This window comes from Gadus chalcogrammus, chromosome 4 (assembly GCF_026213295.1).
Source record: "Gadus chalcogrammus isolate NIFS_2021 chromosome 4, NIFS_Gcha_1.0, whole genome shotgun sequence".
Classification (NCBI taxonomy): domain Eukaryota; kingdom Metazoa; phylum Chordata; class Actinopteri; order Gadiformes; family Gadidae; genus Gadus; species Gadus chalcogrammus.
This window is the reverse complement of record NC_079415.1, coordinates 29,152,891-29,174,036: the sequence shown is the minus strand read 5'-3', so window position 1 is coordinate 29,174,036 and position 21,146 is coordinate 29,152,891. Positions and strand designations below refer to the sequence as shown.

Here is a 21,146-nt window from a genome sequence, read left to right as displayed (position 1 = left end):
GAGGGAGAAAACAATGACAGAAGTAATTGTTTCGGTACACTGTTTGCATAAAAGGAGGAACTGTGTATTTGTACATTTGAAACTATTTAAATGTATGTATATACCATTGAGACCGAGGGTTTAGAATGTGTACTGCAGACAAAGATTCAGAGTTTTGGAGAGGGATGTCTCCTCCAGCACCCTCCCCCCTAGACTCAAAGCTCAAGCGGAGACCAGGTGGAGGACACTGAACGAACACCAGCGCAAAATGATCTGAGCACAACATGACATGCGAGACAAGCGCAATTACTCTATTTTGACAATAACAAGCGACAACGTGTCCTTCCCTGTAAGCTAATCAGCTAACATTTATACATTTTGAATTCATTGATGATTGATGATTCATTGAGAATGATTAACAGCTCATGTGATATCAGTCTTGAAACCCTTCTGGGCTCTTGACTGATTCCCTCTTTGAAAAACAACTCCCAAGTTGTCTCTTTGCAGGGCGCTGGTCATGATGCTTTTCCTAAGAGGACCAGGCTTTTAGGGTAGGATCTAGCATCAGCCTAGAGTCTTTGCTGCCTAGAATCTACTACATCAAATGTACTCAAGGTGGAAAGTACATACCTTTACTTGTGAAGTGGGGCCGGAAAGTCTTTAAGGATAGCCGTGTGGCTACAGTATGTGTTTCCAGGTGGTCTGTTATGGCAGGCAACATCCCTTGAGAGAAACACCTGAAGTTACCAATTGATGGGCTGGCCTGTGTAGAGACAACAAGGTCAAATTAGTACTCAATGTATTGCTTGTATGTATTCCAGGTGCAAGTTGTAAGAACATATAGGGTACGCATGTTTAGTGAATTACATTAGCCACATACTTAAAATTAGATCTATGAAGTGATCAAATGATGTTACATTCATTTGTTTGCATGTTTCATACAACGTAAAAGATCATCTCATCATCCTCACTACAATTACATCAAGCTCTGCAGAAACCTGTAAATAACCATTGATTTGAATCAGGTGCGAAGGGGGAAAATATGAGTGGGCCCTGGAATGGCAGTCCAACCCGCAACTCACTACCTGTGAACTCGTACCAGATCGATGCCTAACATTCTGCTGCATCCGGGGACACATTTCAGACCGTAAGTTACGAGCTGTAACGAGGTCATAGATCTGGTAGAGGGTTGTGAAAACACGGGTTACGGGTTGCCTGGATCGCACCATATGTATGATTATCTCCTCATCAGTAAAACGCTAGAACTACTGCGGTCACGTCGCTGTTAAAATACAGCTGTATTAGTTGTAGTAGAGCCCGACCAATATATCTGCAGGCCGATATTATCGGCCGATATTAGGCATATTAGCCCTAACCCTAACCCTGGAATAACAGGGCATTTTCTTTTACATAGAATCCAAAATCATATTTAATATGTCTCATATTGGAATTTTTGGTGGGCTTTTATTTTGAAACTCCACATCAGAATATCCTGAAACTTCGTGGGTATCACTATGGGGTCGTGAACCATAACCTTGAAGTGAAATGAGCCTGAAATAACAGTGCATTTTCTTTTAAATTGAATCCAAAATCATATTTAATATGTCTCATATTGGAATCTTTGGTGGGCTTTTATTTTGAAAGTAAATACCACAACGGCCGTACACTTCCTTTGATCGTATTTGCTTTTATTGACTGTCTTTTTGTATGTACCCGACGAATGCTTTTACTTTAAACTAGTTCCGAGACGCTATTACCGTAATGGCTAGTATATACAGGTACGGCAAAAAACTGGGTCGGCTGGCTTGACCGCCGATCTCGATGAGTGTGCTGGCATGACCGCAGTGCTTGAAGGTAGGTTTGCAATGTTGACACTAGACCGGTAGACCTCGGGAGGTTGGCTATTTGAAAAGTAGATCTTGGGTCAAAAAGGTTGGGCAGTCCCTGCTGTAGAGCTAATGCTAGGGTAACAAGGTAACCATATACAGTAAAGCAACACGATGATATAGCGGTAGTTTACTTACTTGTCCGAGATTTGTCGCTGAGCCGAGGAGAGTTGGTACTAATCCGGACTCCATTTCCAGACGTTCCGCAAGTCCAGCTTTGTATTGGACCAAGTTGAGGAAGCAGTCGTCGGTGAAACTTACTATTATGTAGTGATGTTATGGTTTGCGTCGAGGCATCGGGGCGTGTGTCGATCGAGTACCTCGGCTCCTCCCCCCAGCGAAGCTCCCTATCGAGCAGGCTTCACGTAGGCGAAATGACGTAGCGGGTGACGTCCGAGGCTTCATCTCGGGCTGTGTAAAAGGTAACCTCTCCCCGTATTTTTCTTATTCTTTTTATTGAACATGTTTATAGATGATAATAAAAAACAAAAGAATGACCGATAAAAAGCAAGAAATAAAATAAAAACGAACAAATGAGATCCTCAGGATCCTTAGCTTAGGTAATACAGTTCAAATAATATTTTTTTTTCATTATTTCCTTTTTGAAGAGTTTTGTTAGATTTGATATAGTGGTAAATTTTAACCCTTTGCATTGGTTCTTATCGCACACACACACACACACACACACACACACACACACACACACACACACACACACACACACACACACACACACACACACGTTTTTGGTGGAAGAATTACTTTACTACTTTATTACTCCTCCCTGTGTCAATACCCGCCAAGACGTCGTACTACTGCAACTATCTTGCCGTTATTAACAAAGATCCTTTATCAACAGTCTCTGTTAATGTTAAAAGTAACTCGTTCTATCAATCACATGCACATTCTGAGTGCAGAAACTGACGATTGCAGATCGAAAATCTGATTTACAGAGCAGTTAGGATTACCTAAGTTAAGATAAGATAGGAGGCCAAAGATAAGATAGGAAACGGCCAACAGGTTAGGGACTGCTTCTGTAATAGAAGTTAGGATTTTTCCTATCTTTGAGTCCCTAACTTAAGTTAGGATGAGAAGTTAGGATTTTTTCTGTAATGAGGCCCCTGGTGTGTAAAAAGACTAACGACTGCCAACTAGCCACTGTTATTCACAAACGTTAGCAAGTAAACAATGTGGAAATTAGAGTCAACTCGGCTGATACTGTGCTGAATTTCACACACTAACAACATGCCGACAAGCTGTTGCGGTCTGGGATTATACACAGCGTTATAACAAGGATTCAGGAGGTTATTTCTAAAGGTTTACAAAGCAAAGTGACAGTAAAAGAAAGCCTTCATTTTCATCCAGAGTTACGAGTTGTCTGATATGAGGAAAGTGACGATTTCTCCGTCAAATGAACCGTCCGTCTTTGCTCTTTTTTTTGCCAACCAGTTTACGTGCGGGATTCCAGAATCACAACGATAACGTTCAACGTGCCTATTAATATGGCCAGCAACATTTTACACCAGTTTTAGAATGTTCACTACAACAGATGTTGAACACCAACATGCTTATGTAAAATCAGCATAGTACCATATTCAGCTATGGACAGATTACATACGGAATGTAGGGAATTGGATGTCCGGCTGGTGTTTTGATCGCAAAGTTTTGCCTTCTTGGGGCCAAAAAAATCGGAAAATACTTATTTTCTGTGACACATATAGCACTTGTAACAAGCTTGACTTTTGGAATTTTCCCGCCGCGCACATAGCATTGTTCTGCGTTGTGCGTCATAGCCTTCGTCAGCCTACACAGACAATGTCCTAATAAAATGAAATGCTAATATGATAAATATAACAAAAAGGGTGGATGTCAATAATTTCAAGAAAAATCATGTTGTATGATAAAATTCTATCAAACGTTCTCACTTGCAGTTACAGCCAGGGACCGCCAGGGGGGTACAGCAGCACCCTAAGCACCCCCACTTCCCGCGTCCCTGAACACAGCCAAAGATGACACAGTTTCACGGCTACTGTTGGGGATACAGACAGGAACAGCAACGTCCAAAGCGTTGAACATGCCGCTTCAGCAGCAGCAGCTAGCTGGGAAGTGGCGCTAGGTGAAGACCTGTGAGAAGACGTCAATAACATAGGACTCTGTTATTGGCGACCCTCTTCACAGAGGTATAATGAGCACATACCACAGACTGAAGTGAGCTATTGCTTTTATTCAACGGTTACTATTATGGCAAAACGAAAGTCACACGGTAGGTAGCCTACATTAAACCGCTCGGCTAGAGCGGTTCCCCGGCAATTTATCCTACGGAGCAGTTCACTCGCCGTGTGCCTAAGCTTTCGTTAGTCCCTCCATCGCCTTGCTCACTCCCGGAGTAACAACATTTACACCCTCTCCACATGGGCGGAGTTTCTGGGGGGTCAGGGGGGGCACTGCCCCCCCTGGTGGCTGAAATATGTAATGACATGACGTCAAGGAAATGGCAAAATATAAGTGTTATACGTGTATGCGTACTGATATTTTAAGGTTTTGATTAAAATACATGGTAGTAGTATGAAATGAATATGAATCCTAGCACATTTTTGTAATATATTTATTATTCAGTAATCGTGTGACATAGTGACGTTGACTACGGTTTCCGTCCGCTACTTGGTTTCCCGCTCTCAGTATCAATCTCGCTAGCCAGTATGTAATAGCATAACAATTACAGTTGTAGCCTGATGTAAGTATTGCAAACTGCAAATGGATATTCTACGTTTTTTAAAACGTCCCATGACCTCGGCCAACACTCGGCAAGAAGTCGAACCAGAGCCAGTAATTCTACCAACAAATGCTGATGACCTGGAAACACCTGGAACCAGCTCGGCAAACCCAGCTAGTGCTAGCTCACCATCGGATCTTGCTGGGCTGTCGTCTGGGTCAGTTAGCTTGCCTAGCAGCACTAGCTCACAGCAACTACCAAATGATCTTGGCGACAAGCACTGCTGTCCTAAGAAGCCTATTCTTCCGGATTTTCCTTCAAGGTTGTTTGGAAAGACTAAACGAGCCTTCTCCACATACTACTACAACAAGTACTGTTGGCTTGAATACTCGGTTTTAAAGGATGCTGTCTTCTGTTTCGCCTGCCGCCACTTCCAGACTGACAGCAGTGTGGAGGAATCGTTCCGAAAGGGCGTAAGTGACTGGAAAAAACTAAGCAGCAAACTGGAAAAACATGCAAATTCACTGGCCCATCAGAACTGTATGGTTAAATGGGACAACTTCAAACAGAGCACATCTGGAGGTGGATCGATAGCTGCCAAATTGTCGGAGAGCCACAACGCTACTGTTGAGAACAGATCTTATCTTTTTAAAGTTGTGGATATCGGGAGATTGCTGTCTGCACTTGGATTGCCTTTCCGTGGACACAGGGAGGCTATCGATTCAGAGTCTCGTGGGAATTATCTTGAGGTTTGCAAATTTTTCTCGAAATATGATCCCGACTTTCAAAGTATGCAGTCTAATTATTTCAATGCTAGAAGTCCAGATTTTCAGAACGAAATAATTGAGATATGCGCAAATTTGGTTAGTGCGGAAATTGCAGAGAAAGTGCAGGACACTGGGTTTTTTGCTGTAATCGCAGATGAGGCCAGGTCATCCCACACTGAGCAGCTGTCAGTCTGTTTAAGATATACAGAGCAGCTTGAAATCAAGGAGCGTTTTTTGTGTTTTATTGATTGTTCAGCATCTTGAAATGCAGCTGGGATCGTGGACGCCATAAACACTGGATTGGAGATCTGCGGACTGAAAAACATCCAAATTGTTGCCCAGAGCTACGATGGCGCCTCTGTAATGTCCGGCCAAGTGTCTGGAGTGCAGCAGCGCATTAAAGAGACGCATCCATACGCAGTATACATACACTGCTTGGCTCACAAACTGAATCTCGTGCTTGTGGACTGCTGCACGGTGAACCGCAGTGTCAAAACATTACTGAATGTCATCGGCAAACTGTACTCAGTATTTGCAGAGCCGACAAACCACCATCGCTTTATTGAAGTCCAGAAATCGCTGGATATGAAGCCAACCGAAATTGCACAGCCCAGCGAGACGCGCTGGGCATGCAAGTGGCGTTCTCTGCATGCCGTTAAAACACACTACTCTGCGATTACACAGTGCCTGAGAGAAATGAGTGATGAGGGAGGCAAGTGGTCAGTGGAGGCCACTGGCCTATGTGAACATATGGGCAGGTTGTCATTCATTACATGTCTCATTGTACTTGAAGACATACTGCGTGTGATTCATGTCACACACAAAGCCCTTCAGTCCTCCAGTCTCGCACTTTCCGAAGCGGCTGTGCTTACCGACAACCTGAAAGCGCACTTTGTGTCACAGAGACAGACTGACAAATGGAATGATGTATGGGGATCAGTGAAACAGTTCTGCCGAGACAACAACGTCTCCGTACCCGAGGATGCGAACATTCAGAGTCAGACACCTGCTGGACCTGGACCACTACCGAAAAGAAAACGGGCCACACAACCCCCCACCTCCCTCGACAATTTCCTGATAACAACAACTTTGGGCCACAGAGAAGAAAATGATGTAAATACTGTACAAATGTCCCAGAGTGAGACCCCTGGATTCCAACAGCACCTGTATTTCCCAGTGCTGGATACCATCATTGGCGAACTGGACAGACGATTCACGGGAGAGGCTGTTGAACTCGCACAGGCCTGTGCAGCAGTGTTAAGATGCGACAAAAGTGGAATTGAACCTCTCGTACAAAAGTATGCCCAGCCTCTGAAAATCAACCCCCACCTTGTTGGGACAGAGATGGACCTTGTTAAAGCCTCTACTGTCGGATCTGTGTCACGTGAACATCTTCAAAAAACTGTGACAAGGGCCGTATACCCAAATCTATACATTCTACTACAGTTGGCCCTGACTCTACCCGTTGGATCTGCCACTTCCGAGAGGAGTTTCTCTGCAATGAGAAGGATTCGCAACTGGCTACGCTTAACAACAGGAGCTGCACGGTTTTCATCCCTTGCTGTGCTTCACATCGAGCGCGACATCACTGCCAGGCTGTCACTTGAGACGGTTGTGGACGTTTTCGCAGGACGCAAAAAAAGACGCTTACTTCTGCACTAGGTAAGACTATTTTCTTTAAATGAATACTCCTAGCAACCACGTTGTAATGTAACAACTGGTGTTGAACCTCATCTAAACTTGTGCCATCATGCGAAATGCGCTTTGTGTGTGTGTGTGTGCGTGCGTGCGTGCGAACATGAGTGAGAACATGTTCGTGTGAAAAAAATTGTTTTGCCCCCCCTGATGCAAAAGTGAAACTCCGCCTATGTCCAAGCTCTCCTAAACGGGTCAGCAATAGCCGCGTTTGAATGATAATGTATGAATGGAACGTTGCATTTTTAATGTCTACAAATATTCTATACTAGAGAGCCAATCAATGCAACCTTATGCGGAATCAGATAAAGTCGGCTCTCTTGCTGCGCAAAATAGGCCTATATGTTTAAAAATTCAGCACATTAAGGCCCCCTTCACACGAAGCCGAAACGGGCGAAACCGTTACGGTTTAGATCTATCCGGTTTCGGAGTATCTCCGTAAAGACGAAGCCAAGCGAAACTGGGTAGATCTGTAGAAACGCTGTAGCACACATTCCAGGCCCATAAGGGGCGCTGCTTCTGGTACAGAAATCCAGAAGAAATGAAATAAGAAGAAGAGGCGAGCATGCGCATAAAGGCTGCTCTTATGCGCATGCTCGCATGTGATTTCTGAGACTCCGCGGGCTTAAGAGCCATTGGCTAGGAGGTCGAGGGGTGGGGCGATGACGTCATGGTTTGCGGTTTCAGGCGTACACACGAATCCAAAACGAAAACAGGGGGGGAAATGCCGTGAATAAATGTATGCACAGTGTGTTCAGGATTCGGACTGATATGTCGACCTAGGCTTAATCAATTGTGTTTTAATATCTTTAGCATTCATATTATTGCAATCTATTCTTTACGTAGGCTACTCTGCGGTTGGCCTTGATGGGGAGATATTTTAACCCTTTTTAACCCCATTTTCCTGCGACATTCCTGCGTCTCCCCCTGCGTCATAGCCCGTTTCAGAACCATGTCAGTGAACAGGTACAATCCTACGATCCTCTTAACATGAATGTACATTCACGTTAAGAGGAGTTTCGGGAAACGCTCCAAAGAAATTATCGATGGTTCGAAAGATCTATCGGGAGAATGATTTTACGAGCAAAGATCCATTGTTATCGGGAAACGGGGCCCTGGACCCAGTGTTTGAGATGCCAGATATATCAGGCTGAGGTTTGTGGAGCCAAAAACAAGTGGGAACAAGGACTAAGAACAACAAAGCAAACATACAGTAAGTGAACAAGAACAGCAAGTAGAGCCAGGGGGTATCACTAAATAAAACAATGTTAGTCATGTGTGCAACAAGAACAACAAATGTGTAAACAGGTGTGCGTGTGTGTCTAACTTGTAAAACAAGAACAAAGTGAAGGAACAGGGAGGAATATTATAAGTTATTAATAAACAAAGAAAATACTCCACACACATCAGGCTGAGGTTAAGGATAGTAAAGTGCATCAGGTCGAAAGGAAGGACAACAATGGCAGCAGTTGCCGCCGCAACCACCACCACCAACAGCCGTCGCCAGCACAAGCCGCCACCACTAGCAGCAGAAGGCGACACCACCATCCTTCGCTACCACCAGCCAGCTCAAGCAGCCATCGCCTCAAGCAGCAGCGACCTGCAGCAGCAGTGTTATCCGGCCCCAGCCAGCTCAAGCCACCAGCAGCAGCATCCACAGCCATCAGTATCCACCATCAGCAGCATTCACCTTCAGCAACATCCACCATCAGCCGCATCCACATAACCGCTATGTCAGTGACACAATTAGGTCTAGGCATTTTTTATTCTACAAATTCATACTATAGCGGTGAGAACTGTTCAGAAAAATCATCTCCATAGTCGCCCTGGAGTCACAGGGCGACAGTCTCCTGCAAGAATTAGGGAAACCTATTATAGGACATTCTGTCCAGAAATTAAACATTTAGAATAATATGCGACACTTTGCTTTGATAGTTATATACCTCTGATTGGAGATTGATTGTCCGCAGCTCCTCCAAACTAATGTTTGTACCTTCAACTAAAAATGACACAATTAATTTACACTTAATCATTTCACATTTGATTAGCAAGACAATTATTGAAGTCCATTGCCAATACATGATTACATACTCATTACAAACGCCTTGGAAGTCGAGGCAGTGGGGTCAGAGGACGCCCCCCCCTTCCACTCCTACCATCATCGGCCGACCTTCGTTATTGGCGAGAGCCAGCTCCTCCTAGTGGTGAAGGGCGGGGGAGCGGTCCTCCTCCCAGTCGTATTAAATTTCGTTTTCTTTTTATTTGCTGCAGGTAATCAACATGAGACTAAAGGTTGGAGCCTAGGCCATTGCAAATCATAGGCTAGATTCACCGGAAATTATTCAAATGGCTGCTTACAACTTACCACGTTGAATATTATTTTAATATTTATTTTTGACTTGGCCCCATGTTCGTAGGAGCGTGCTGGCACCACATCTATGGGTTAAAAGGCATGATGATAAATGATATTTTTAGACAATATGCAGAACCTTTTCACTTACGAATTAACACGGACGGCTATTTTTTGCCAGCACGCTACCCTAGCCATATTATGGGCAACCGTGTTCCCCTTGGCTGTGATTTGGACTTTGAATTCCTCGTAGGAATTCATAATACACCACGCACGCTCGATTCACTTTGCATAAGGGGGAGTCGAATGACGTAATAAACAAACCTTTTATGTGAACGCGCATTGAACCTAAAGCGGAAAACCTGGTTTGACTAATTGAATCGAAAGTGAGTGTCGTGGAACCATTTAACTCGGACTGCGAGTTGCGTCTCTGTCGAACCAGGTTTTCCCAAGAAAGCCTGGGTATGTTCAGCGAGGTTCGTGGTATACTCCCCTCACATGTTTCCTTTGTATATACCAACGATGTGAACATTTCCTAATATTTTGCTGTTAGAAGAGTCAGAGAAATTAGTTCTTTATCACAGGCATAATTTACTAAAATTAAAACAAAGCAAAACAAAGCGAATCAAAAGCTGGAAAGTCTTTAATCCTGATGAAAAGAAAAACTAAAAAGCAGTAATTTCACAAATACCGGACAGAGGTCTCAATCAAAGCGCCCCGTTACCCTGTGTGAAAGCAACCCATTGCCCGTGTGCTTGAGCATGTGCACACTCAAATTGCTTGGGTCGCTGTAGCTGGCGTTGCAATGCACTAACAGGCAGGGCTTCTAACCGGAGTGAGTCCTCATGTGGATCTTCAGGTTGCAGCCATGAGTGAAGCGCTTCGTGCATAGGTCACAGCTGTAGGGCTTCTCGCCGGAGTGAGTCCTCAGGTGGGTCTTCAGGTGGTCTTTCAGACTGAAGCACTTCGGGCATTGGTCACAGCTGTAGGGCTTCTCACCGGAGTGAGTCCTCAGGTGGATCTTCAGGGTGCCTTTCTGTCTGAAGCGCATCGTGCATTGGTCACACTTGTAGGGCTTCTCCCCAGAGTGAGTCCTCAGGTGGTTCTTCAGGTTGCAGCCATGACTGAAGCGCTTCGTGCATTGGTCACACCTGTAGGGCTTCTCCACAGAGTGATTCATCATGTGTCTATTCAGGTGGCCTTTCAGACTGAAGCACTTCATGCATTGGTCACACCTGTAGGGCTTCTCCCCGGAGTGAGGCATCATGTGGACGATCATATTGGCATTGTTGGGAATAACCTTTCCACACAAGACACCGGGCCGGCCCTTGCGGCCGCCCTGATGCCCAGTCAGCTCCTCAAGGCGGACGAGCCGCACGCTGCAGTTCAGGCTCTTGGCCACACTGTGGTCAGTGGACAGCGAGCTCAAGGCCTCCAGTTCTGACGCGGCAAAGAGGGTGTAATGGCCGTCCACCGCCAGTGGGCCCTCCCCTTGTCTGTAAACGCTCAGGATGCGCAGCTCCCCGCTGTGACTTGACATGTGTGAGGAGCCAGGGGCGTCCACACGCAGACTCTCCGAGGTGGCGCCGCGCTGCGTGCTGCAGTCTCTGATGTCATTGTCTTCTTCAGAGAGGAAAACAGAGAAAGAGAGTGTGATGTTTTTAATTAATCATTTTCACAAAAGGTATACAGTATGTACTTTGTACACACTTGTGTATTGGAAGAATTATATTTTGGCATTCTTTCTAACTTCTATTTGTCGATTATGCATTTTCCTTGTCGCCCTTTGGATGGTCAAGGGTTAAAGGCTCCTGCTGAGAAGGCAGATTCGAGTACATTCTCAGTTTATCACGGTTGTTTTCTTGCATAGATGCAATGTGTATTACTAAACTACGGTGGGCATGCCTCCACCAATATGCTCTTCAAGCTTGATTGAAATGGTGTCTGGGGTCTGCTGCATTCGACATAAGAAGGAAACACAAGACATATTCTATAATTTTCACAAAATAGTTGTCAATCCCCACTACCGACAGATTAGGCGTTTTCACACTGCCAAGCTGGTTCGGTCGCGGCTTGGCACGTCCTGCAATTTCAATGTCTTGCCTGCGTTTTTTTTTTTTTTGATTCAAGACCCTCTCATGCAAGAATGAGTTCACATCTGAGTGTAGGCTAAAACGCGATTAACTATTTACAAGTGCAAAAATGGCAACATATTCTTTATTTTGCTAACCACCAATTCCTCGCAGCGACTGGACCAGTGGGAGGAGCCAGGGGTGACCACACCCAGAATCTCTGAGGTGGCGCCAAGCTGAGTGCTACGGTCTACAAAGGCATCGCAGTCTTCTGCAGACGGAGAAAAAAAGGAAAAAGTAATTGTTTTGATACATTATTTGCATAAAGGGAGGCATTGTGTATTTGTACACGTGAAAGAAACTCTTTAAATGCACGCAACATTGACACAGAGGGTTTAAAATGTGTACTGCTAACAAAGATTCACAGTTTTGGATAGGGACGTCTCCTCCAGCACCCGAGGAGGGTGCTGGACGAGACATCCCTCTCCAAAACCTAGACTCAAAGCTCAAGTGGTTGGCCAGGTTAAGGACACTCAACGAACACCAGCGCAAAGTGATCTAATCACAACATGACATGCAAGGCAAGCACAATAATTATATTTTGGACACTAAAAGGCAACAACGTGTCATTCCCTCTAAGCTGTTCTGCCAACCTTCATACATTATGAATTCATTGATGTTTGAGAATGATAAACCAGCTCATGTGGCATCTGTCTTGAAACCCTTCTTGGCTCTTGACTGATTCCATCTTTGAAATGCAACTCCCAAGATTGACTCGTGTTTTAGCAGGGCTCTGGCCCTGATGCTTTTTCAAAGAGGACCAGGCTTTTTAGCGCAGGAAGAATCTAGCATCAGCCTAGAATTTATGCTGCCTAGAATCTACCAAATCACAGAAAAAAAATACTCAATGAGTAATGTACACACCTTCACTTTTAAAATGGGGCTGCATAGACTTTAAGGATAGCTGTGTGCCTACAAATACGCGTTTCCCGGTGCTCTGTCTGGCAGGCAACATCCCTTGAGAGAAGCTGCTGAATGCAAGCACTTGATGGGCTAGCCTGCTTAGAGAACAAAGTAAAATCAGTACTCCGTTTTTTATATTGTATATAGTCCAGCAGCAAGTTGTAAGAAGATATAAGATAAGCATGTTTAGTGAATTACATTAGCCTAATACTTGAAATTAGTTACATGAAATGATATTACATCATTGATTTTTTTTCATATTTTATAGTTCATCTCAACAACCCAATACCATGACATCAAGCTCTGCAGAAATAACCCTTTGATTTAAATCAGGTGTGAAGGGGAAAACATGCCTATAATAGTGCGTTCCAGGTACACTTTTTTGCCCGTAAATAACCAGCTATAACTGGGAGTACAAGAGGGTAGAAGGGGGCAAAAACACGGGTTCCCAGGAACGCAACATATGTATTTAGGATGAGTTTAACAGGTCAATCTCCTCATCAGTAAAACGCTAGAACTACTGCGGTCCAGTGGCCGGTAAAATACAGTTGTATTCGTTTGTTGTATGGTGAGCAGACATTGTAAAACATTGCATTCCCTTGGTATCCAAGCAGTAGAGATCAGTGCCTGTACCCCCTTTGTTGAATTGTGCCCATTCTCGTATGATGCCCCTTGCTTGCTGAGGTGCACACTCGAGTTACAGTTCGTGTATGTATAGTTATGAATGGGCGGCCATTTATTAGTCCGCTGTCGTCCATGGTATGTACACACATAACTGATGCTATCTACCTTAACATTAGCGACAGTAGCTTGGCTGTTAGCTGTAGCGCTAATGCTAAAGCAACATTATAATGCTAACAAGGTAACCATATACAGTATAGCAACACAATGATATGGCGTTAGTTAACTTACTTTTTCGAGGTTTTGTACATCCAAACACTGAGCAACTGCGATGATTCGCTCGTTTGCAAGCCACGGTGACTCTCAAGCAAAGAACTGTGTGTACACGTTCGTAACTCATTTTCTCATGGGCGGTCGGGACAAATAATGTGGGCGGGCAAAATAAGAGAAAGGGGAGGTAACTTTCGCCGTAATTTCCTTTTTTTTAAATTAAACATGGTTAAAAATAATACAAACAGAATAAATTCAAGAAAAAATTCTAAGCAATAATAATGAAGTTCAAATTATACAGTTTTTTATTATTATGATGATGTTCAGCTCGTTTGTTAAAATAAATCAAAGCTTTTGGACCAAACAATAACACAATATTTGATCAGATTAACCGAAACCATCAAACAAGAAAAGAAAAACAGAAATTCACTGCTCCAGCTCATAACAATTCATTATTTTTTTCTGAAGATTCTTTTTAGGTTTGATATAGTGGTACATTTTAAGCCTATTGCATTGGTTCAAAGTTTCCCTCTGGTTTAGGAACTTTCTACACACACACAAACACACCGGACACACACACACACACACACCGGACACACACACGCGGACACTCACACACACACACACACACACACCGGACACACGCACATACACACACCGAAATAATTAGTAACAGAAGAAGAAGAGACCCACCCGACACAAACCCAACCCCTGTAGCCTACATGACCATACGACATAAGGAACGATTGATCATGGTAGGTTTGTTAACCTACCAAGTGTATTAAAGAAACACTTGACACTACACTGTGTCTTGTGTTTCAACTCATTGTAGTAATATGGAGCTGATTGGACAATTCAGCCAATGAATCAAATAGGCTGCGTCCCTCTGCGGCTTTCGTGCATTGCGCAACATAACTATATCCAGAGAGAAGTGATAGTCTGATAGATAGTGTAGAATATTGGTGTATTTTAGTGTCTCTCTTTTGTTCACATTTCTAGTCTTGGGACAGGCCAGGGCCTCTCATACTGATACAAGGTGTTATCCCCAACATTCTGCCATTGTTATGTTTCAACAAGGTTGAACCGACCTGGTCCTCCGGGACATAGCCAGGGCCAGATACCTTATCAAGGCTGAGAGTGCGTCTGTTCACGTGTTATTCATGTATCCCCTTTTTGTATAATACTCGCCCAACCCTTTGGTTCGAGGAGTAGAGGGTTTCGACAGCCAAGGAACAAGTCATCGACCACCGGGTCCACTATAGATTATTCAACCTAAGTCTGTATCTCGCTGTACATCCTGGAATAAACCATCTATTCAACCCTCTAATCCAACCTGTCAAGCTGCTTTGATTTCGACTTCAAGAATTACTACTACGACCGAAAAAACACAACACAGAGTCTGTCCGAACAGTTTAGAAATAAGCTGAAATCTAACATTTGGTTCCCATACCGGGAACACACACACATAACTGTGATTATTATTATTTGTTTTACTATTAGGCTGCACTACATTTGCTGAGTAATGAAGTTGTGTCATTAAGAGCTTGACGAAGTGAGAACCTGTATTAGTGTTTAAGAGCTCAATAATCACTGAATATACGCTGTATGAATGGGAATGGGAAAGACACGTGTATCTGGGTTAGATTCCTAGAATCTGGGTTAGATCCTAGAATCTGGGTTAGATTCCTAGAATAGGTGTATCTGGGTTAGATTCCTAGAATCTGGGTTAGATTCCTAGAATAGGTGTATCTGGGTTAGATTCCTAGAATCTGGGTTAGATTCCTAGAATAGAAATTGTCAAGTGATTTGTTCATCTTTGCTAGTTTGTCAATGTTGATACGTGTCCTGAATATAACTTAAGACGTTTGGTTTGCTCAGGGGTTTTGTTTTACGACTTGCTGGACAAGGAGTGAAACCGTATTTGTATTGAATTACTGGTGAGGTCACATAAATCGCTAGAGTTTTATGTTATGTTTATGTTGTTTTGATCCCCGCCGATGAATCAGATATTGTTTTTGATCCCCGCCGAGGAATCACATATATTGTTTTATATTGAAGAAGGAAAAAGTGTGCCATCATCTGTTGTTGGCATACCGAGCTATTTGTGTCTTTCTAAGCAGCGATTGGTCGCTAGTTTTAGTTACTTTACAGATAGAAAAAGATAGAAAAAATACCGAAAGGTAAAGGCAGGAAGAAGGCAGAGGAGGAGGAAGAGGATAGCAATCTGAACCAATGGAACAAGATTCTTTTGAAGTGGAGGTTAGAGAGATTGATCTTTATTCAGTTAGCGAGACTCTGTAACAAAAAGAGAGATGAATTGGAAAAGACAACTGCTCTGAAAAAAATTAGAGAGCAAATCAAACTGCTTGCCGACGAAATTCGTTTGTTCAAGGATGAAGCGACTCGGAACAAAGAGCAGAGGAAGTTCACAGACCTACACACGACGCTAGTCGGAGAAGGACTGATAGCGGCCAGCCCCCTCGATTCAGGGCCCTCTGAGGGGAGTGACCAAGGCAAAGGAGGAGGAACCTTGGGAGCCTATGGTCGCATGTACCCCAAACTGCCATTGTGTGGCCCAGATGGGGAATACATCTTCCCTGGTGGTTTACAGGAGTCGGGACACAGTGTTCTTTCAGACATCAACAGCTTTATAGGCGAGTACCCGGTCATCTGCAGTACTCCCCACGTGCCACAGAAGGGAAATCCATCTGCCCCACCTGACTATGCTAATCATGATGCGATCCAGATTCCACAACAATGTCTACATCCGAACCCCCCGGTACAACAACCCCCCGAGGTGAGGCCTGGAGCAGTGACTAAGAATGAGTCACTCAATGGAGGATTTGATGACAACATACAACCACACTGCAGCGCGATGGGAGGCGCAGCCACACCACACATGAAGGCCACAGACGAGAAGAAGGAAATAGCCAGGGACCGAGAAAGATTCCCCCAGTCCGACAGGCAGAGAGAACCTCGACCATGCCACAACTGCGGACAAAATGGACACTGGCAAAGAGAATGTAAGGCCCCTCGAAAGATGCACCGGGACCGCTCAAACAAAATGAGGGAACGATGGAAGAAATTACAAGCGCAGAGTGCTGAAGAACTCAGCCGCATATGCGATTCAATGTCGGAAACCAACAATAACACCGACTTGGAATGACACTCGTTAGATTTGGCACGCAAACTAACTGATACGGGGTGAAGAGTAGGGAGTGTTTGAGTGTTTGTTATTTTCATTCCTTTATTTTCACGAGAGGTTAATCTTCGAAAGATGCTAGGACTTTTGTCACCTTTGTCGCCTATCTAATTGAGAATTAATGTTGGTTCCTTCTTGACACAACTGCTCAGCTTTAGAACATTTTATTTGTTTTGTTTTATTTTTGAACAAAGGTTCACTCATTCATTCAATCACACAAGGTTTATTGAGAACTATGATGACTGATTACTGATGTAACCATTTTCGAATCAAGCGATTAATTTTTGTATGATCATTTTTTCATTGTTTATCGAATCATTAAGGCAATTACAAACCATAGTTGATTATTATTACTGTTGGAGGCTGTGACAATGCCTCCCCCATGACTGATACTGCACTTTTTCTTTGTTTCATATTTCATCGTACCTGGGAGATCCAGGAGACACGGACACTTGTTGAGTCCTTGGGATGAGTCCTTGAACTGACCTGTGCCTGTGTTTGTCCTGACGCCCTACTACGAACTTTCATCCTCATCCCCCATCACACCTGCGGTGGCCATCAACTGGAAAAGAACTCTGTTGCAACTGCTACTCAAAACCAACTGAGTCATGCAGTATTGTCTGTGATGTTGTTGTGCCAAGCAGAGGGAGGTGTCTGGACAGTTGACTTTCTTGATTCTTTAAATTTTTTATGTTTTGATTTAATCATGAGTAACCTAATGAGTTTGTTATTTTCTTTATTATAGTGGCCTACACCTGGTTTACCTGTGTATGATTTGAATTTACTTGTCTATTGCCTTTTATGCTTTCTTTCATTGATTTAGTTAATTACTAATGGGTCACCAGAAAATACACTGAATTCTCATTTTGTGGGTGATCTTTAAACTACGTTTAGTATGATCAAGAGGGAGGAATGTAGAATATTGGTGTATTTTGGTGTCTCTCTTTTGTTCACATTTCTAGTCTTGGGACAGGCCAGGGCCTCTCATACTGATACAAGGTGTTATCCCCAACATTCTGCCATTGTTATGTTTCAACAAGGTTGAACCGACCTGGTCCTCCGGGACATAGCCAGGGCCAGATACCTTATCAAGGCTGAGAGTGCGTCTGTTCACGTGTTATTCATGTATCCCCTTTTTGTATAATACTCGCCCAACCCTTTGGTTCGAGGAGTAGAGGGTTTCGACAGCCAAGGAACAAGTCATCGACCACCGGGTCCACTATAGATTATTCAACCTAAGTCTGTATCTCGCTGTGCATCCTGGAATAAACCATCTATTCAACCCTCTAATCCAACCTGTCAAGCTGCTTTGATTTCGACTTCAAGAATTACTACTACGACCGAAAAAACACAACGCAGAGTCTGTCCGAACAGTTTAGAAATAAGCTGAAATCTAACAATAGTTAGCAGAGAGTCGTTAAAGCACTTTCTACCCATTTCAGTTGAGAAAAGAAGGTATATATATAAAAAAATGTCTTTTTAGGTTTGATATAGTGGTACATTTTAAGCCTATTGCATTGGTTCAAAGTTTCCCTCTGGTTTAGGAACTTTCTACACACACACAAACACACCGGACACACACACACACGCGGACACACACACACACACACACACACACACACACACACACACACACACACACACACACACACACAACCGGACACACACACACACACACACCGGACACACACACCAGAGGTGGGGGTAAGTCACTCATGTGCAAGTCACAAGCAAGTCTCAAGTCTCAAGCAAGTCCCAAGTCACTGTGGTGAGAATCAAGCAAGTCACAAGTCAAGTCATTGCTCAGGTCAAGCAAGTCACAAGTCAAGTCATACAAAAATCTGATGATCTAACCCAGTTTCCGCATTTAAAAATCGGTAAAGAGAGTGGTTCATAAGTTGAGTTTTATTTCAACATTAACTATAACAATGTCTTAACAATAACAATAACTCAAACTATTCAAAACATTCCAAAACCATTATGTGAATAGTTTGAAAATGTTTTTATGATCATTACCTCCAACCTATGAACAGAATCAAATAGAACCTCTGGGTGGCTGTATACGAGAACAGTTCAAGTCAATCACTCAATCGCCCTACATGTTGTAGAACACATGGCATCAGACATGAAAAAAAATAATATTTCAAAAGTAATATCACATACACATACTGTAGGAAGGGGAAATAGTAATACACAAGCCTGAAAGCTGGTAGCAATCTTGCTGCCTCGCAACATACATCGACTTACAATGCATTGCATTTGCAAAAATAATAATTTGACAGTACTTTGTCACTGAGTTCTGAATGATGGGGTCACATTATCACCCCACCATGGCTGAACACACGTTCAACAGGTACACTTGATGCAGGGACTGCCATAACTCTTACCTCCACCTTGAACAAAGAGGGGAGGGTGCGCCTGTTCATGGCCCAAAACTGAAGGCAGCTCTGTCCATCACAAATGTCCAGGTAGTGGTTCAACTGAATTTGGGGACTGGAACTTGAACCCTCTTAATTTTTTTGCGGTATGCTGAGAACAGCCCAGTCTGACGCTCTGGCTCTGACGGTGTAATTCTACTTGAAAATTACTTGAAATCATTGTTATAACCCACTTATAGCCACTGAGTTAGAAGTAGCCTACTGACATGAAAATTAAACAAGTTAATCATCTGTGGAACGGGCAGGGCTCGAAAAACTCCAGCCAATGATTTTCAGAACCACCGAGTGGCATTGGACAGTAAGTACGTCAATCAAACGGTCGTACTGTACTCCCCCTCCCCCGCTCCCCGCGAGTGTCCCCTTCTTGCACGTGCATGTACTCAAAGCTCGTGACCCAGAGCAAGCTTCTGTTTGTTGTTATCCTGCGGTAGCTACTGGAGCTAGTTTACTAGCTAATCCACATTTGGACCTAGCACTAGGATACAACCCTAAACTCCAACCTAGCTAGCCTGGCTCACTCTCACACATCTGTGTTCGCGCTTGTGTGTGATTGCGCGTCCATTTACTTGGAATGGGTGGAGTCAGAGTCAGCGTTGAAGGAGAGGGGGTAGGACCATTTGAGTTGTGTGTTTTCAAAATCTGCTGGCGTATCGCAAATCACATATCCAACCTTTAATCTAACTTTATAAATTTCAAGTCATTTCGAGTCATCTGTCTCAAGTCTAAGTCAAGTCTCAAGTCATGAAGACCAAGTCAAAGTCAAGTCGAGTCTTTTATCAGTGTTACTGTACGTCCACACCAGGAGCGACCATAGCGTCAAAGACGCTTTGGTCGCTCACAAAGTTTCGCTGCAAATTTTTCTGTTCGCTTTGGTCGCTCAAGTCAAGTGCCCCTGACTGCAGCCCGCAGATCGAGGAGGAGCTAAATGTGGGCGGGGTTAAACGTTTAACCCCGCCCACATTTAAGGAAAATTCCGCGCAGCATCATGGACTCAGACGGAAATACGTTCTCCCGCTTTCTGCAGAAAGCGGGAGAACGTATTTCCGTCTGAGTCCATGATACTGCGCGCTTTTCTGCCTAGAGGTAAGTTGCCGCTCTCTGTTCGTGTACATTATACACGAACAGTAAGTCATCGTGCTGTGTGCTGTGCTGTATTGATGTTTGAGAATGTGCTGCCGGATCTCCGCCACCAGATGGCGCCCGAGAGGGTAAAACCATGGGTTAAACGTTTAGACCCACCCAGATTTAGCTCCTCTTCGATCTGCGGGCTGAAGTCAGGGGCACTTGAGTTCTGCAGAAAGCGGGAGAACGTATTTCCGTCTGAGTCCATGATGCTGCGCGGAATTTTCCTTAAATGTGGGCGGGGTTAAACGTTTAACCCCGCCCACATTTAGCTCCTCCTCGATCTGCGGGCTGCAGTCAGGGGTTACTCGCTCAAGTCGCTCATGACGTACAATTCAATTATGCAGACGCATTTAAAGGAGCCGTATGCGTTTAGTAGGCCCTACAGACAGCCATATCAAATAGTGAACTCTCCCATACACCTTGGCCATATTGCCGAGACGGTTTTGCTTGTTCGATAAAGTGCTTCGACAACAAGTAGGACAGTGATTCCCCCCAATATACAAAAAATCCTAAAATGTAGGCTAATTACAACCGAGAACAAAAAACCCTGCGTGCTGTAGTAGTTAAAATATGTTTCACTGATCTGGATCTGCAAATCATGATCTGCACTCATTCGTCGCATTCAAAACAAATAGACATTAGCGCACATGGCTAATTTGCATAGGCCTACGTGCACAGGACTGGTTGGCTCCGCAAGGCAAATAATGGAACATATCTATCTATCCAGTCAGACTTGTTCTGTGTGGTCTTGTAGGCTACTGTCCTGTGTGGGACGAACCACCTAAATGGATTCCCGACGATTTGTGTCGTTTGGTATTAATAAAGACTTGACTATCTATCTATCTAGACTATTTAATTAAAAATTATTCACCTCAGGCTCCGTGAATAGTGGGGAATAGAGGGATAAATGACAAGGGATATATCTCTTGTCTTTTATCCCTCTATTCCCCACTATTCACGGAGCCTGAGGTGTGAGCCTCGTCTTGTCGATTAGTTTGTTTATGTGACGATTTCAAAAACCTTTTTGGTTTTGTTTAAAGCATGCTACACGCGATTGGTTGGTTA

The 21,146-nt window shown here is 43.8% G+C and overlaps 2 protein-coding genes across 2 annotated transcripts; one reads left to right on the top strand and one right to left on the bottom strand.

The window, feature by feature from the left end:
• Positions 1-1,938: 1,938 nt before the first annotated feature.
• LOC130380980 (zinc finger MYM-type protein 1-like) lies at positions 1,939-7,245 on the top strand. The gene is made up of 3 exons (XM_056588402.1): positions 1,939-2,287; positions 3,797-6,713; positions 7,240-7,245. The coding sequence occupies exons 2-3, from the start codon at positions 5,709-5,711 to the stop codon at positions 7,243-7,245; spliced, it is 1,011 nt and encodes a 336-aa protein (XP_056444377.1). The 5' UTR covers positions 1,939-2,287; positions 3,797-5,708.
• Positions 7,246-8,859: 1,614 nt separating this feature from the next.
• LOC130380324 (gastrula zinc finger protein XlCGF17.1-like) lies at positions 8,860-13,446 on the bottom strand. Its single transcript, XM_056587495.1, has 3 exons — positions 13,338-13,446; positions 8,984-11,013; positions 8,860-8,890 (listed from the first exon to the last, which is right to left on the bottom strand). Exons 1-2 carry the CDS (start codon positions 13,444-13,446, stop codon positions 10,217-10,219), a joined length of 906 nt encoding a protein of 301 aa, XP_056443470.1. The 3' UTR covers positions 8,860-8,890; positions 8,984-10,216.
• Positions 13,447-21,146: the final 7,700 nt, after the last annotated feature.

What these genes read in the sequence shown, in the direction of transcription:
- LOC130380324 (XM_056587495.1), bottom strand. Translation starts at nt 13,446, where the DNA reads ATGAGTTACGAACGTGTACACACAGTTCTTTGCTTGAGAGTCACCGTG. An exon ending in ATGTACAAAACCTCGAAAAA is followed by an intron (nt 11,014 to 13,337) that starts GTAAGTTAACTA and finishes TCCTCTCTGAAG; the next exon opens with AAGACAATGACATCAGAGAC.
- LOC130380980 (XM_056588402.1), top strand. Translation starts at nt 5,709, where the DNA reads ATGTCCGGCCAAGTGTCTGGAGTGCAGCAGCGCATTAAAGAGACGCAT.